This window comes from Loxodonta africana, chromosome 19 (genome assembly GCF_030014295.1).
Source record: "Loxodonta africana isolate mLoxAfr1 chromosome 19, mLoxAfr1.hap2, whole genome shotgun sequence".
In the NCBI taxonomy this organism is placed as follows: Eukaryota; Metazoa; Chordata; class Mammalia; order Proboscidea; family Elephantidae; genus Loxodonta; species Loxodonta africana.
Genome location: NC_087360.1, coordinates 57,877,495 through 57,895,928, shown reverse-complemented (window position 1 = coordinate 57,895,928; position 18,434 = coordinate 57,877,495). Strand labels below are relative to the sequence as shown.

General features: G+C 43.3%; 1 protein-coding gene across 1 annotated transcript in view; it reads left to right on the top strand.

The window, feature by feature from the left end:
- The first annotated feature begins 1,419 nt into the window (after positions 1-1,419).
- CHRNB3 (cholinergic receptor nicotinic beta 3 subunit) overlaps positions 1,420-18,434 on the top strand; it is a 37,920-nt gene continuing 20,905 nt past the window's right edge. The window contains exons 1-3 of the mRNA XM_010592546.3: positions 1,420-1,468; positions 14,372-14,523; positions 16,078-16,122. Of these exons, the coding sequence (XP_010590848.2) occupies positions 1,420-1,468; positions 14,372-14,523; positions 16,078-16,122 (246 nt within the window). The remainder of the gene's footprint in view (positions 1,469-14,371; positions 14,524-16,077; positions 16,123-18,434) is intronic.

Genomic DNA, 18,434 nt, shown 5'->3' with positions numbered 1-18,434 from the left:
GAGACTGTTGTAAATTCAACAGCAGGCCTAGAATACAATTTAGATGGATAGGCAATCAATGTCTCATTCTTGCATTTCTCCTTTCATTCAACTATTATTCTTAAAGTATTTACATGTGGTAGGCACTGGGAACATAGGAATAAAAGAACACGACCCTGTCCTCCAGAGCTCATGGACTGGTAAGGGACACAAATGAGTAAACAACAATATGGGGTGAGGGGCTCTGTGGGAGAGGTCTGTCTGTACTTGTTGTCGGGAGCCCTGAGAGGCGGGGCACAAGGAAGGAATGGAGGTACCTTACTGAACATACAGTGGAGGCTTAATGAGATATCATCGAGACATTTTAAAATTGAACTAAACCACTGTTGCAAAAGTTGAGTTCATCAGTGTCCTGGAATATTTGGCTCTCTCTATCCCTATCCAGGTAACTCTGTGCTCCCACCTGCCCCTCTCTTCTATCTAACCAGTATCAGTTGCCATCAAGTCCATCCCGACTCATAGTGACCCCACGTGTGTCAGAGAACTGTGCTCCACAGGATTTTCAGTGGCTGGTTTTTCGGAAGTGGATCTCCAGGCCTTTCTTCTGAGGCACCTCTGGCTGGACTCAAACCTCCAACCTCCTGGTTAGCAGCAGAGTGTGTTAACCATTTGCACCACACAGCGAATCCTTCCCCTATCTAGCCATAAATCTTACACTTACGCGTTCATTTGATTTGCATTTATTAAGGGCCCCCTGGAGGTGTATAGCCCATGAAACACAGAATGGGTGGCATTAGCAGTTGGCCAGTTTCATAAGCAAAACAAAATAAGATGAAAATCCCATCACATTTTCTCCTGTAGAAACAATAAGATGGAACTGGGAGGGCTTCAGGGAACCACAGAGGATGCTCAGGCATTAAAACCTTTGAAAACCATTGGACAAGGAAGCTAATGGACATATTCATTACTTCTAAGCTCCACATCCAAAATGCAAAGATGATAGAGGAACAGCGTGTACGAGAAACTTCTTGCTAACTTCCATAATAGGTGTTATAAGACGCGTTTTTTTTCTCTTTTACACAGATCTCCAACCCTAAGAAAAACACCACAGAACATTCGGTAAGTTGCAGGTTCAGACTTTCTCTACTGTCCTGCGTCTCTTTGTGTGAGTAAATTAATAAGTCAGGAGTTAGGACCCAGAGAGATTTTTTAGACCTACACGATCTGACAGCTGAGTGGAAATCAATGAAGTGTACTTTATGAAACATCACACTGATGGGAGATGGCTTGAGAGCTATTCTACCCCAGTCTAGGTGTCTACTTTCCCCTTGGGTTCCATTTTGGACTTTAAACCACCGCCTTTTCTTACTGAAAACCCCTTTTACAATGGAAATACTCTGCTGTTAAAAAGGAAGAAATTATCTTTCTAAAACTGACATCATGATGCTGCCAGATTTTATGCTGGTGCTTGTTGTCCTTGGTGCTTCAGGTAAGTTCAAGTTCAACTAAGTCAAAACTGTCATTATAGAATTACGTTTTAAGCAAGGGAGGCAAAACCGTGATGATGTTGATAATGTTAGAAATATAAAATGTAATCTATAGATCTCTGCAGGAGAACTTTTAAAAAGTGAATCGTGTAAGTAATGCTGTGAAATCTGTATATTGCAAAAGAAATCTTATCTAAGAATTCCATCGTGTTTATGCTTCTATCATTTATTTTGTTCTTAGCTTGGTGGGCAAATATAGAAGCAGGAAAAATGTTACTGAATGTACCGAATGTTACTCAGAGAATTGTTAAAATATTTAGCACAGAAATGAACTCTATCAACATTTTTGTATTCTGTCTGCTAATAGTCACTGTATCTGTGTGTAGACATTTAATTTTGTCCAATATATGCTGTAGACCTATATAACTAAAAAAATACTTTAGTAAATTTGTGTATGTAGTCTGACTTAGTATGCTCATATCTCACAAACAGAAAATATTTGTCAAATGTCTTTGGACATGTGTTTGTTTTAAAGGGACATTATCCAGCTGATAATAGGGGAATTCTTGCTTGATCGGGAAAGAGGACAAATGGGAATAAAAGGAGAGAAGGAGAGAAAGGGAAACGGAATGAAAGACAAAAGAGGCAGGAAATACTGGAAAGTCTACCAACAGTGATCCTTTCTACCTGCCAGGTTTCTGAGTTTTGGAGTCCTCCGTTTTTATGTAACAGAACAGAAAGCTCTTCCCATTATACCAGAGACCTTCCAAAGTCAGGAGCCAGAAGGGGAAAGGGCAACACCATTCCACAGCAATTTGTATTTATTTCTCCTTAGTATTTTTGCCACAATCGAGTGTGCAGTTTGCAGGCGAAGAACTGGAGGCGCTGAGATGGATTTGTCCAACTCCAGAAACAAATCTAGCTTTAGAAGTCATAGGACCATGAGACACACCTAGACATTATCATATCTTTAAAAACTTAGCCTTTCCTCATCCTGGAAACAAACAAAGTAATTTTTAAGTGCAGAGAGCATCAAACCCACTTTCAAATATTACTGAATTTGCTTTCTACAAAGTCTTAAATGCAGTTAGCCAATCGTAAAAATAATCACCAGTATTTTTTTATGGCATACAATTAATATACATCTTTCTAATATTTTTCTTCCTTAATTTATGAGAGAATGGTATGCATTTTGAAAGAATTGGCTCTTACCCTTCTTTTTTTTTTAGCATAAACTGTCAGGGTTCAAGGTTTCATTGCCGCCTATGCACAGTAATGGTTACATAAGAAAATTGGAATTGGAGGAGAACCTGGTACTCATTTTCCGTGATGTAGGCTGCAAGGGTTTGGGAATGTACACTGAGCCGTATAGATCTATAATAGATCTGTAATAGATCTACGTAATAACTCTCCCATCTGTGAACATTTTCAGGTCCTTCGAAGTCTATTTATATTTTAGATCTGACAACTTTCCTTACGTTCTTAATCTTAACTACCACTGTAAATAGTTTTTTTTTTAATTGTTTTATTGTGGTGAATACATATATTTTTATAATTTATATGTGGTAAATACAAATATATAACAAAACATCTGCCAATTCAACATTTTATACATGTATAACTCAGTGACGTTGATTACACTCTTCATGTTGGGCAACCATCATCACTACCCATTTCCAAATTATTCCACCACCATTAACAGAAACTCTGTGCCCCCTAAGCAACGACTTTCACTTTGCACCTCCCTCCCACCTTGGCTAACCACTAATAAACTTTGGTCTCTATACATTTTGCCTAGTCCAGATATTTCCCAGCTATAAGTGGGACCATACGGTGTCTGCCTTTCCGTGACTGACTTATTTCACGCAGCATAATGTTTTCAAGGTTCATCCAGGTTGTAGCATGTATCAGAACTTCATTTCTCTTCATAGCTGAGTAATATCCCATTACATGTATGCACCGCATTTTGTTTAACCGTTCGTCTGTTGATGAACACTTGGGTTGGTTCTACCTTTTGGTTATCGTGAATAGTTGAACAGTGCCGTGGGGAACACTGGTGTACAGGTTTCTGTTTGCGTTCCTGCCTTCAAGTTTTTCGGGTATATGCCTAGGATTGGGATTGCTGGGTCATATGGTAGTTCTATGTGTAACTTTTTGAGGAACTGCCAAACTATTTTCCACAGCGGCTACACTAGAAAATTATTTCTTTTTGTTACATGGAACTAACTTTTCCAAATGACAAGGGGCAACCCCACATTTTTATATTCCTGGCTTTGGTGGAAAGGTTAACCGTATATAGGGGTAAGACCTCTCTCATAATGTTAATTTGTGCTTGCTTGTTTGTGTCTGCTCCCAGAAAGCAGAGGCTGTATCGAATGCATTTTCCTACCACTGTTACTACATGATGACTTACGTTTATTCATTACTCAGTCATTCACTAAATATTTACTGAGTATCTTTTGTATCCTAGGCATGGTTCCAGTGTATGGGGGTGCAAGTGAGAACAAAACCAAGTCAGTCTAAGAAACCGTGATGCTAGCAAGAACTCATTAAATATTTATTATTTGATTCCACCCTTCAGGCTGGCTCTTTGTGTTGACAAAAGAGGCTCTCATATTTGTAGTATGCTTTTTTGGGAGAGGGGGTGGTAACAGAGGGCAAAACTAAAATATATTAAAAAGTGTCAAAACCACAGATACCCCCCTGAGAACCATACTTGCTGAGGTCTGAAATTCTTCAGTTACTTCTTTACTCTCTTGGCCAAGGATAAACAATGGCATTATTGTTAGTAAATCCATAAATCATCATGGAAGTTTCCATCTATTAAGTCTTACTAGTTACTTATACCTCAGTGTGAAGGAGTTTGTCAAAATCTTGCTGAAAGTGGGTGTTGATAAGGGGTTAGGGAGAGAGCAGGGGTTGCTGAGAGCCCGAAGTAAGGAGACCTGATCAAGAAGAGGAAAGAGACCAAAAGGTCAAGTCTTAGGCTCCCCCAAAAAGTGTTTTTTGTCCAAAAAAAGTGTTTTTTTTCCCCCTCAAGCTGGTACTGGGCACCTCATCCAAATCTCTCACAATTCCACTGACTGGGGTTGACAGAGTCCTGGCCCCCTAGATGGAGTCCTCTCTTATCCCTTGATCAAACCCAAACCCATTGCCATCAAGTCGATTCCGACTCATAGCGACTCTATTGGACAGAGTAGAACTGCACCACAGAGTTTCCAAGAAGCGCCTGGTGGATTCGAACTGCCAACCTTTTGGTTAGCAGCCGTGGCACTTAACCACTACTCCACCAGGGTTTCCACTATCCCTTGATAGCTTTTGTTATTGTTGTTAGCTGCCATCTAGTCAGACCCTGGCTCACCGTGACTCCACGCACCACAAAACCCTGTGTAGTCCTGCACCATCCCCGTGATGGGCTGGTATCAGACCATTGTGCTCATAGGATGTTTTTTTTTTTTTTGGAGGGGGTAGTTGGGGGAGAGTGGAAATGCTGGATCATAGGGTTTTCATTGGCTGATTTTCAGAAGGAGATTGCCAGGGCTTTCCTCCTGGTCCATCTAAGTTTGGAGGCTCCACTAAAACCTGTTCCGCATCAAAGCAACACACAAGCCTCCACTGATGGTGGTTGCTGTGCGTAAGGTGCATTGGCTGGGAATCGAACCCAGGTCTCCCACATGGAAGGTGAAAATTCTACCACCGAACCCTCACTGCCCCCTTGATGGCTTCAGTTACCTTTCTCTGGATGCTTTCTCTGTTCCAACAGATGGCAGTCAGGAGTGAAGGGCTGTTCGGCAATCAATCACCCATCTTAAACTTGGGCTCTCTTTTGTCCCTTTGGCACAACAAATATCTGGCATTAATAGGCCACATTGTGTAGCCGTTTCACGGACACAAAGATCCTAGAAGCACAGGGTACGCAAGCCGCATGGGGCCTTAGAAACCATCCACTCCCTGTTTTGATTGGGAGAGGTTAAATGGCTTAAGAGCACACAGCTGGGAGTCAGGACCAGAATTCCTTTCTCTGAATCTGAGCCCAGGGCCTCTCAATGTTAAATAAATACTTGTGGGATTCTCCTTCTACCGAATTTGGCAAGAGACTCGGGTGGGCTTCTGAGCAGAGAGCAGGAGCTCTCCTGGAGCACGGGCAGGCCTGAGTCCCAGGTGGAGGAAAGAAACAATCAGCCAGAGTGTTCGCCCTCTCCCTCCCTTTCTGCCTGTCTGAAGCCCTCATTCTGCCCTCCATGGTTTTCGCCCTCTGCCTGTGGAGTTGCCTGTCTGCTCCCAAAGGAAATACTCTGACAAAGAAGAATGAGACAAAGATTAAGCAAGGAGAAGAGGGAGAGGAGAGAAAAGGGGAGAACTGGAATTTAGGGGAACACTGAAATTCCTTTTTTATGAAAACGTTGTTCCTCTTGTTGTTTTTGTTGTCGTCTAGTGGGCTCCGACTCATGAAGACCTTATGTATAACACAGCAAAACGTTGCCAAGTCCTGCGCCGCCTCCATGTTGGTTGGTATTTTTACTAAAAAGAGATAGTCATAGGCTTCAGCAACCTCTGAAGATGGTGCGTTGGACCAAGTGTGTAGGGCCGGGGGGAGAGGCAGGCGTAGAGCCGTATTTAAAGCAAGGAAATGTGGGGAAACTCTGGTCAAAATTTAAGCAGAAGTCCTTCAGTGCAAAGCTTTGGGCGTCCACCCCCAAGAAGAATACCGCAGAGGGGCGCCCCCTTGAGAGGCCCCAGAACAAAACACTGCAGGTGCCCACTACAGCAAAGGGAGACACCATCACCATTGTTGAGTGTCTCCCTACGACCAAACAAATATTATTTGTGACCTGGCTTTAGAAAATCAGTCTTCCAGGTAATAGCTTGTTTTAAACAACCGTAAAGCATTTTGGAAAATATAATGCTAACAACAACACAGCAACAACTAAAAAGCAATGATCCTGAATTGTTTAAACAATTTTTATGTGGTATTTAGAAAAAAAAAAAGAAAACCTCAGTGGAAGTAACCGTCGTTTGGCCCCCTGAGTCCTCAAAAAACTATACTGACTCATAGCGACCCTACAGGGCAGAGTAGAACTACCCCGTTGGATTTCCAAGGTGCAGCTGGTAGATTTGAACTGCCGACCTTTTGGTTAGCAGCCATAACACTTAACCACTGCACCACCAGGGCTCCCGTCAAAGAACTATAGGATGGTGGAAAAGTCGCTGACCTAAGCTTTAGGAAACCACACCCGACACTCAGCTGGGTGACCCTGCACAAGTCACTTCCCCTTTCGCCAGTAGCTTCTGCTGTAAAATGACGGGCTAGATGATTTCCTGGTTTCTTTCCAGCCCTATTGTCTTAGCTTTTTTTTTTTTTTTTTATCATTTCACTTCTTTTTCCTCTTTAATTGGTGTTGAAATTATTTATGAATACCTGTGTTCTCCCATCTCTCCTATATTAGTTTCCTAGGGCCGCCTTTATGAAGTACTACAAACTGGGTGGCTTAAAATGACAGAAATTCATTGTCTCACAGTTTTAGAGGCTAGAAGTCTGAATTCAGAGTGTCGGCAGGACCATGCCCTCTCTGAAGGCTTTAGGGGAAGATCCTTTCTTGTCTCTTCCAGCCTCTGGTAGCTGCAGGCATTTGTTGGTTTGCAGCTGTGGCATAATTCCAATCTCTGCCTTCATCATCACGTGGCGTTCTTTGTGTCTCTGTGTCTCTCTGACTCTTCTTTTATAAGGACAGCAGTCATGTTGTACTAGGACCCACCCTACTTCAGTATGACCTCATGTTAACCTAACGAATAACACCTTCAGAGACTCTATTTCCCAACAAGGTCATGTACACGTGTACCAGGGGTTAGGACTTCACCATATCTTTTTGAGGGAAACAATTCAATCCGTAACTCTTCCCTTTTAGGATGGCTGACGTTGGGAAATCCAAGCTTCCCAAAGAGACCCAGCCACAGTGGAGGGTCACTCATATTCCAAGGGCAATTTCTTCCTTTGCCAATGGATCACTGAAATGTATCTTAAAACGCTGGTCTCTAATTAATTTAAAATATAAATCTATTTGCAACTTTTCAGGAATCCACTTATTTCTTAAAACAAAGACCACCTGTCCTGGAAATCCTGAGCATATCTGTGATCTTCCATCCATTAGAGCAGTGAACCAGAGTCATTCTGCCTCCTGCCCCAGGGGCATAGAGAGCGCCCCCTATGGCCTTTTGTTCATTTGCACATACATTTGTTCATTCATCAAATATCAAATATTTATGCAAGTCTTGGCTCAAAGAATCAACTGTGAGAAATGCCTGCCCTTCTCCATAATGCTCTATTTCAGAAGAAGGACAAATCATGACCATTTCCAGGCCTGCCCTCTAAATCTGCTTCAGTAACCTCAGTGACTTCAGCTTCTATTTTGGGAAGGTTCAGGAAGCTTGAAGATGTTAGTCAGAAAGCATTACACCTTTGGCTTTTTGTTGTTGTTGTTGTTGGTAAGGTCTGTTTTGGTCAGTACAGATTCATGGGTTTTCTTCCTTGATTCAGACAGAGGACACCATCTGACATTTCTCCTTAGGTCCTGGTGAAGAACAGAATACCCCCATGGAGGGTATGGCTTTGGGGGTGGCAAATGCTGGGGATATCAACGTCATAAATTTAGATTGGCCCTCCCGATACACAACTGAACCTCCCTTCAAAATGATGTAAATTTTTCTCTCCAGGCAAGGGAGTTCAGAGGTGTGGTGCCTGCTCCTTTTCAGACACACCCTCTCATGCTCCAAATTCTCATGCCGCGAATGTGCTAAGAAGCCCGTGTGTGGGGCTGGGGGGTGGGTTGGTCGGTGCAGACATTATTCAGTTGTCTTTAGTCCCCCTTGAATGTCTTGGTCGGTTACAGACAGTGTCGTAAGTCCATTGTACTAATGGGGATGAACTGGGGCACATGGGCCCTCAAAGAAGGTCAGTAATCTGGCCCCTCAGCAGGCTACTACCTTGGTGCCAGTGTCAGTTAGCACTGCCTTCAGACGCACGTGGCTACATTGAGTTAACCAAACAGGGGATTGTTTTTCTCACACACCAAGAAATTTGGAGGCATGCAGCCCAAGGCTGGGGTGGCAGCTCCACAAAGCTATCAGGGACCCAGTCTCTTTTGTCTTTTGTTGTATTGTGTGTGGGGGGCTCTCATCAGGCTGGCAAGATACTTGGACTGCCAAATCTCTGAACATCACGTCTCAGTTCTAGGCAGGAAGAAGGGGGAAAGGTAAAAGACAAAAAGTGAAAGCTGAGATGTTTATTGGGTTGAGTCTGTCATCTTTAGTAATTTTTTCTGTAAACCCAGTCAATGGCTTTCATTTGTATCTTAACTGGCCACAAGTGTGTCACATGGCCATCCCTAACTGTAAGGGAGCCTGAGAAGCTGAATATTTTAAGGGACTGTCTTAGTTATCTAGTGTTGCTGTAACAGAAGCACCACAAGTGGATGGCTTTAACAAAGAGAAATTTATTCTCTCACAGTCTAGTAGGCTACAAGTCCAAATTCAGGGCGTCACCTCCAGGGGAAGGCTTTCTCTCTCTGTCAGCCCTGGAGGAAGGTCCTTAACATCAATCTTCCCCTGGTCTAGGAGCTTCTGAGCACAGGGGCCCTGGGTCCAAAGAATGTGCTCTGCTCCCAGAACTGCTTTCTTGGTGGTATGAGGTCCCCTCTCTCTGCTTGCTTCCCTTTCCCTTTTATTCTTAAGAGATAAAAAGTGGTGCAGTCCACACCCCCAGGGAAACTCCCTTTACATTGGATTAGGGATGTGACCTGGGTAAGGGTGTTACGATTCCATCCTAATCCTCTTTAACATAAAATTACAATCACAAAATGGAGGACAACGACACAATAAACACATTTTGGGGGGGACACAATTCAATCCATGACAGGGACCCTCTTACCCATCTTTCAATTTGTTGTAATATGATGATTTGCATGTTGCTGTGATGTTGAAGCTTCCAAACTAAGGCAGACCAGGAAGAAAGGCCTGGCTATCTACTTCCAAAAATCAGGCAATGGAAACTTTACAGCTCACAACAGAATATTGTCTGACTTACTCGCTTTAGACATGTCATAAAAAAAAAAAAGGGATCAATTGCTGGAGGAAAATACCTTGCTCGGTGAATAGAGGTCCAATGGGTGTGATGGAGACCTTCAGTGAGATGAATTGGTGCAATAACTGCAATGATGGACTCCAGTATGCCAGTAATCATAAGGATGGCACAAGACTGGGCAGCATTCCATTCTGTTGTATGTGAGGTCCATGAGTCAGAGTTGACTGGATGGCAGCTAGCTATCTAGATGTATCTATCTGTCTATCTATCTATCTCTTAACCCCCCCAGAAAACCAAACCCATTGCCATCAAGTCAATTCCAACTCATAGTGACCCTACAGGACAGAGTAGAAGTGCCCCACAGGGTTTCCAAGGCTGTAAAGCAGACTGCCACATCTTTCTCTCATGGAGCAGCTGGTAGGTTCAAACCGCTGACCTTTCAGTTAGCAGCCCAGCGCTTAAACACTGCACCACCAGGGCTCCTATCTCTTACCCTGAACCAATTTAGCGTCTGTTATCAAGGAAGAACCGGAGAATGGCAGGAAGTAGCAGTGTCCGCATGGTATCCTTTTAACAGGACTCCCTGAGGAGGGGCTGCCTGCTGCAGGGGAAGGCCAGAGAAAGGGGACAGCTGTGACATTCACTGCTTCTCTCTTGTCCTCAGCAATTTGGCTCTGGCCCAAACTCTTCAAGGCTGCTCTACAGAAACAAAAGCCAAGCAGCTAACTCCTATTGTTATTTAAGTGGTTGTTTACTCAGCGACTATTTGCTCAGCAGCTACGGAGCTGGGATACAGTAGTGAACAAGACAAAGCCTGCCTTCATGGAGCTAGCATTTTCTAATGGGGCAGACAGACACTAAACAAAAACCATGCAATATAAGGTGCTCTGATGGGAAGTAAATTACAATGGGGGATAGACGGTGGGGAGAGATTTCTAGAGAGGGTAATCAGTGAGGATGGGAGACAGATGTGCCAGTCTGTCCGTAATGATTTACAGCCTCGGACACCCAGTGGAGCAGTTCTACTACGTCCTATAAGTTGCCATGAGTCAGAATCGATTTGACGGCAGTGGGTTTGGTTTTTTTTGGAATCTGGAAGGATGGAGTCCCTGGGTGGGCAAAAGATTAAGCGGCTACAAATCAAAAAGTGGACAGTTTGAATCCACCCAGAGGCAGTTCAGAGGAAAGGCCTGGAGACCTTCTTCTCAAAGGTCACAGGATGAAAACCCTAGGGAGCAGAGTTCTGCTCTGACACTCACGGGGTTGCCGTGAACCAAAATTAACTTGACAACGACTGGTTTTTGTTACTTGAGCAAAGACTGGACCAAAGTGTGGGAACAAACTATGGGGCTTTCTAAGGGCATGTCTGAGAAAGAGAAGATAGGCCTGAGGGACTAGGGAGGAGGGGTTGGTTAGGGCCAGTAGCAGAGGGCGAGAGGTAGGCAGGGCCACATTGAATAGGGCCTGGGAGATTATGGTAAGGACTTGGGAATTTTTTTCTTCTAATTATGATGGGAAGGCATTCAGAGGGTTTGAGCAGGGAACTGACATAACTCTCTGCTGTTTTTAAAAGATTGTTCTACACTGAATGAGGTATATGTGTATGCATATATATTTATATCCATATATATGATCAAGCACTTAGGGAACATAGTTATGGGCACTTCTTAGACATAACCAAACGCCTTATGAGATTGGTTTTCTGAGTTTGAAGGCCTAGGACCATAGTCTCATGGGACAACTTGGTTAATTGGCATAATAGTTCATAAAGTTTATGTTCTACATCCTAGTTTGGTGAATAGTGTCTGGGGTCTTAAAAGCTGCTAAGTGGCCATCTAAGATACAACTATTGGTCTCTTCTCATCCAGAGCAAAAGAGAAAGAAGGAAACCAAAGCCTCGAGGAAGAAAATAGTCTACAGGCCTAATAGTCTTCGTGAACCATGACCTCATATATCCCAAGATCAGAAGAACTAGATGGAACCCAGCTACTATTACCCACTGTTCTGATCATGGTCACAATAGATGGATCCTGGTAGACTGGGAGAAAAATGTGGAACAGAACCTCAAATTCTGAAAAAGCCCAGACTTACTGGACCAGTTGAGACTAGAGGACTCCCTGGGATTATAGCCCTGAGATGCTCTTTAAACCTTGAACTGAAACTAGCCCCTGAGGTCACATTTTAGGCTAAATAACAGATTGGCTCACAAAATAATGAATATCACCTGTGAGTACTTTGCTCCTTTAAAAAATCATCTATATGAGACCAAATGGTCAGCAATTACTTTAAAACAAAGATGAGAAGGTAAGCAGGCAGGGAGACTAGATTAATGGAAACAGAACAACCAGAACAGAAATAATGAGAATGTTCACGCATTGTGAAGAATGTAACCAATGTCACTGAACAATTTATGTAGAAATTGTCGAATGGGAACCTAAACCTCTGTGTAAACCTTCTCCAAAAACACAATTAAATATTATTAAAAAAAAAAACCACTGTAGCTACTGGGTTTAAAGGGGCAAGAGAGGAAGCAATTAGAAGGTCAGTACCATAACCCAAGAGAGAGAGAATGTAGTTAGTGATTAGGTGGTAGCAGTGAAGGAAGTAGGAGCAGTCAGAGTTGGGATGTATTTTAGAGGAAGTTAAGAGCGGATGTGGAAAAGGAGAAAAAGAGAGAAGTCAAGGATGCCTTCAAGAATTTCCTCCTGAGCCAGTGAACACCTCTTCCCTAAGAAGGTTTGGGGAATTTCAATTCCCTCCCTCTCCCTACATTTCCTGTAAGGTTTTAGGGGCCCTTGCAGATGGATGCCTGGCAGCTGGCCAGCTGCCCTTCTCGATGTAGCTCTGGTTACTAATAATAGTTGAAGTATCAAAGTTTGGGAGTGGCTAACTTTTTAAATAAATAAACACAAATATAAAGCTATCCCTCTACCACTCATTTTCATTTTAAAGTGCTTTCTTGAGTGGAAGAGGAAGAGGTGGGGTCCAGCCAGAGCACTCAGCCCTCCTTCCCCACCTCATCGTCCACCTGGAGAGGCTGTCTCTCCTGCTGCTGTCGTTGCTACTCTCTTTGTAAAATGCTCTTAGGAAAATGCCATGCACCTAGAAGGAGTGTGTGCTACTTTGAAACAATGTTTGGATTCTGACTGGGTAAATATGGGGGGGGGTGTGTCTTGCAAGTGATCATTGCCTTTTGTGTGTTTCTCTCAGTGGGAAAAAAGGCTTTCCACAGTAAAGTGTATGGTGCAGGCCAAGTTGCTATAGAATATAAGTAGGGTGCTGATTGTACAAGGAGAGAGCAGTATTAAAAAAAAAAAAAGCTTTCTTGTTTTAAATTTCATAGTATGGCATTAAAAAGAAACTGAACAAATTTCTAGACTGCATTTCCTCAGCTTGAGGATTAAAGATTGAAATGAGCGTGTTTGTTGGGATCTCACACATTTTGTGATTGAGAAGTGCTAGAACCTGGCTGTTTACCAAGAAGGGATTTCATACAGGAAGGCTTCACCAGGAAGAAAGCGAGAGAACAGGGCATGGCACCTGGTAGGTGTTCAGTGAATGTGTGCTAAATGGGGGTAAAAAACAAGCCAGGAGTCGTTGAGTCAATTCCGTGTCATGACAACCCAGTGTGTCAGGGTAGAACTGCACTCCAAAGGGTTTTCAATTACTGATATTTTGGAAGTAGATCGCCAGGCCTTTCTTCCAAGGTGCCTTTGGGTAGGTTTGAACCAATAGCCTTTTGGTTAGTAGTTGAGCACTTAACCTTTTGTGACACCCAGGGACTTCGTGAATAAAAAAAGGCCCTGACATACTCCGTTCATTGATTCATGCAGTTAATATATATACAAAGGGTAAATATATATCAATGCTGGGTGCCAGGCACTGTTCTAGGTGCTGGGTAGGCGTTGTCAAATAGAACTAACACCACCCTTGCCATCATGGAGCTCAAGACAATAACAAAGAAATAAGGGACATGAAGGAGACCAATAGGATGCCATGACAAAGAATAGCACAAGACAACCAACGCATCTGTAAGGAGGAAGCATTTAAGGTGAGACCACAGGTGGGGGGCAGCTGTAGATGATTCTTTTGGGGTCAAGATGTTGGCCCTATGGTTAGAAAATCTTGTGAGAGAACAAACATCTTGATAAAGCATCGATTCTATTTTTAGCTGTGTGCATTTGTGGTGGTGGGGGAGGTAGGTATGGAGAATGGGGTTAAGAGAACGCTGTCTACTCAAAGTTGTCTTTACTGAATTAAGCTGTACAGTGGGTTGAATGGTGGCGCCCCCAAAAGATATGCCCATGCCAGCTCCCTGTAATTGTGACCTTATTTGGAAAAGGGTCTTTGCAGATGTAATTAAGGATCTCAAAATGAGCTCATCCTGGATTATGAGGGTGGGCCCTAAATCCAATGACAAGTGTCCTTTTAAGAGAAAAAAGAGGAGTAGAGAGAAGTGATGGTCATGTGGAGAAGGAGAGAGAGATGGATTTATGCAGCCACAAGTCAAGGAACGCCTGGAGCCACCAGAAGCTGGATGAGGCAACAAAGGACTCTCCCCCAGAGGCTCTGGAGGGAGGACGGTCCTGCCAACACTCTGACTTCAGACTTCTGGCCTCCTGAACCGTGAGACAATAAATTTGTTCTTTCAAGTGCCTGCGTTTCTGGTAATTTGTTATGGCAGCCACGGGAAACTTCTGCAGGCTGTTTAAAAATATATGAAGGCCTCTGCCACACTCAGCTCCCCACTTCCCTACTCAGACCATAGGATGCTAAACCAGCCATTAGGCCGCTCCCATTAATTCAGGTTCCCTCTTAATTCTGACAGAAACTTCGGGATTCAGTTCAGTAGTGGAAAACGAAGATGCCCTCCTCAGACATTTATTCCAAGGTTATCAGAAATGGGTTCGCCCTGTATTAAATTCGAATGATACCATAAAAGTATATTTTGGATTGAAAATATCTCAGCTGGTCGACGTGGTGAGTAATCCTTGGCCCTACGTTAAAAAGAATCTGCATTCCTGAACCTGTTTGTGGGTCTGAGATTTGGTTTTGTTTTCTTTCTCTGGGCCTGCTTTTCTAATTTTAAAAATAATTTACTGTGAGAAAATATCTGCCTCAAGAAGCCATGAAATGACCCGAAGAAAGTATGTGGAGCGTTGCGGGGTAAATTTTCATTGCGACGCTGTTAGTGTGGGACCTTTTCACCGGGGGCAGATATGGTTGCTGTGACGTGAGTTGCCCCAGCGGATTTGGTGAAGCATCAGGGTGGGGAGTGGGAGAGAAGGGAAGGCTGAGGCCAGGTTCCAGAGAGATACAGGGTAGCCTGGGCTCCTCCTTCAGCCAGCTGTGGGAAGGGGCAGGCAGGGGTCGCCTGCAGGCAGAGATGACAGAGGGCCCTGAGGCCATCCCTTCTCCCATTCCTGGAGCTGCTCTACCTGGGCACCCCGTCACCTTCCTGAATCCCCTTCAGACTCGTACCTTTTCCCTGAGCTCACCCATACCTTATCACTGGTTGGGCTCACACTTCTGCCATGATTGCGTTCCTGGGGAAAATGAGTGAACTTTCCTTCCCCAATGCTGCAAAATCTTCCTGCTGTGGCTCCCAAAGTCCCAGCCTAAAACCCAAACCAGGTGCCATTGAGTTGATTCCAACTCAGGGTGACCCCACGTGTGTCAGAGTAGAACTGTGTACCTCGGATTTTCAATGGCCGATTTTTTAAAAGCAGATCGCCAGGCCTTTCTTCTGACAGGCCTCTGGGTGAATTCAAACTTCCATATAGCAGCTGAGCATGTTAACCATTTACATCACCCAGAGACTCCAAAGTCCCAAAACAACCCTTCTGTATTGCCCAAATCCCCCGCCTTACCAGACATTCATACCCCATGCACTCCCCATTCAGCCCCAGCTGGCCCAATGCCCCAGGATTCCTGCTAGAAAATCACGCAAAGTTGTGCTTCCATGACCCTTCACCTTAGCGTGCCTCCAATTTAGCTAATATTTTATTCTACTTCACACCCTTGGAAACCTGGTGGCGGAGTGGTTAAGCATTCGGCTGCTAACCAAAAGGTCAGCAGTTCGAATCCACCTAGGCACTCCTTGGAAACCCAATGGGCAGATCTACTCTGTCCTATAGGGTCACTATGAGTCGGAATAGACTTGACACAACGGGTTTGGTTTTTTGGTTTGCACCCTGAAAGTGGCTTCTGGGTTATACAATTTTATATAAATATTACCGCAATGAACTGTTACTTGCTTGAGCTATTATTTTTCACTTTAAACAAAATAAGCTTACTATTTTAGAATCACATGCCATCGGAGAGTTCTTGAGAATCCTTTTGAACAAATCAAAGGTAACACTAAGAGAGGTCTGTTTGAAAAAAAAAAAAAAATCTTCCTTTAGTTTCAATTCACATCTTTTCTGCTGTTATGGTGGTGGTGAAAATATACATAACCAAGCCTACATCTTCTCAACAATTTCTGCCTGTACAATTCCGTGACATACTTGAGAATATCTTTGTCATTTTTCTCAGGATGAGAAGAATCAGCTGATGACGACAAATGTCTGGCTCAAACAGGTAAATTTCAATCAAAAAATTGTATCTGCCAGCCCAGTACTTTCGCTTCTTTTTTATTTAGGAAGGCTGCCCTTTGAAAAACAATCAATTCCTTTAAAGAGAATATGCTGTTCTTCAAGGAGCCCTGGTGGTGCAATGGTTAAGCTCTTGGCCGCTCACCGTAAGGTGGGCAGTTTGAACCTACCAGTGGCTCCGCGGGAGAAAAGACCTTGTGATCTGCTCCCGTAAAGACTACAGCCTAGGAAGCCCTATGGGGCAGCTCTACTCCGCCCTGTAGGATCGCTATGAGTTGGATTCAACTTGACGGCACCCAATGACAACAGCATTGTGTTCCTCAGAAAATACTTGGGAATGGTTGGGAAGGTCAGTTATTTTTCATTTTCTTTGGTGAGAGTTGGAAAGCAGATCCTGGAAGCTCCTAAGAAGTATTCATTGTTGTGTGGTGTTGCTAGAACTGTGCCTGGCAGGTTGGGTAGGTGGGGCCCGAGTGGGAGAGTGACTCTGACAGTGAGGTCTGGGCAGGGGCCTCGGGACTCCTTGGAAAAGAGGGGAAAAGGCTCCAAGATGCAACTTTCCCCATTTGGGGTACGGCAACTGGATGAGAATATCCCTAGTCTCCACTGTCCTCCATGGGCAGAATCTATCTCTATTACTTCTCACTCCTCCCTAGAAAAAACTGAGCTCAAAATGAAGGTACCTAAAGACTGCTCACCATTAATCTCAGAGCGAAGTGAGGCCCAAAACAAAGCAATGACCGATGTTTTTCTGGCATGACTAATACAGATTAATCCATTTGAAACATAATCCATTTGAAATGGTTTTCACCCTCTGCTTGGGTTATTGCTTTTAGCTTGGCTGTAGTACATTTCCTAAAACTATGAAGAGGAATTTGTCTGCAGAAAGATTTTTCCTAGAATTTTCAGTAAAGAATTAGCTTTCAAAACTCAATTTAAAATGTTATGTAAAAGAAGGAAATATTCACGCTTCCCTGATGGTAGATGAGAAGTTTGGGTTTGATATATTGTATGTTTTTATGTGCACACGTTGTTGTTATCATTGTTGTTAGCAATTACTTGTTTCTTAATGAATGTCCAGGTCGTGGCCAAATCCACCCAGGATTTAGGATACTCCTGGTGGGAGTATCTTAAATATCTCATTAACATACGTACATAACACTTTTCATTTTTTTAATATTGAAATGAGTTATTTATTCAGGTTTCGTAGGCCTTGTTCAGTTCTTTTTGCTAGACGGTTTATAAGGAACTAGGATAAAAGAAATCCCCTAGGCCCCATTTAGTGTCATCCATTTTTTTCCCAACCAAAAACTTTGTTCAGAGCTAGGGTTGTAATTTTTATGCCTTTCTATTCCACTAGTTCTTTAATTGGTAGGTATGGTAGCATGTGAAATGAACCTGCATAGTGTTTTACTTGCAAATAAAATTTTCCAGGAGAAAACAAACAGTAAGCTGAAACTATAAATATACAAATATGATTTAAATAAACATACCTTGCTATTCACATAGCTTGTCCTTCAGTGACTTATCCCATGTTTGAAATGTAGAGGCTGTGGCATTCAGAAGTTATTTGAGTTAATAAAAACCAGTAAGAAGTCCTGAGTTTGATCTTATGGGCGAGAGAACTCGAACTTTTCTCTCAAAGCGTAAATAGGCTGAAGACGTTAACAAAAATAAAACAAACAAAAAACCCTCCCTCCTTCACACACACGTACACTCACACACACACACACACACACACACACACACATCTTTCCCCAACTGCTCCTTGATATTAAGCTCTTATTGATAAACCTCTCACATGAAACAGTGGTCCTTGGCCTCGAATTTTGAGACAGCAGGTGGTTTTTATTTTCCTTGCACTTTCGAAAGCAATAGGCCATTTTAGGCACAGAGAGCAAGGTTAGACCCAACAAACAAAAAAACCCATTGCCATCGAGTCAACCCAACTCATAGTGACCCTATAGGACAGAGTAGAACTGCACCATAGAGTTTCCAAGGAACACCTGGTGGATTCAAACTGCCAACCTTTTGGTTAAGCAGCCTTAGCTCTTAACCACCAGGCCACTGCTTGGGTCTTAACTAAAGCTGTGGAAATGACTTCCAACCAAGTTGTGTCACCAGAATCTTAATGGCCTGCTGAGTACCACTAGCTCAAGATGAAATTAAATCCTAAAAGTCTCCAACACCCAAAACAAAGCCTGAGAAACTGCAGCAATACAGCAAGTTGGCACCTGGAAAAGTCGGCCTGCTGGCTTAGGTCCCCATTTAATAGAAAAGTGAGGGCAATAGTCTTTA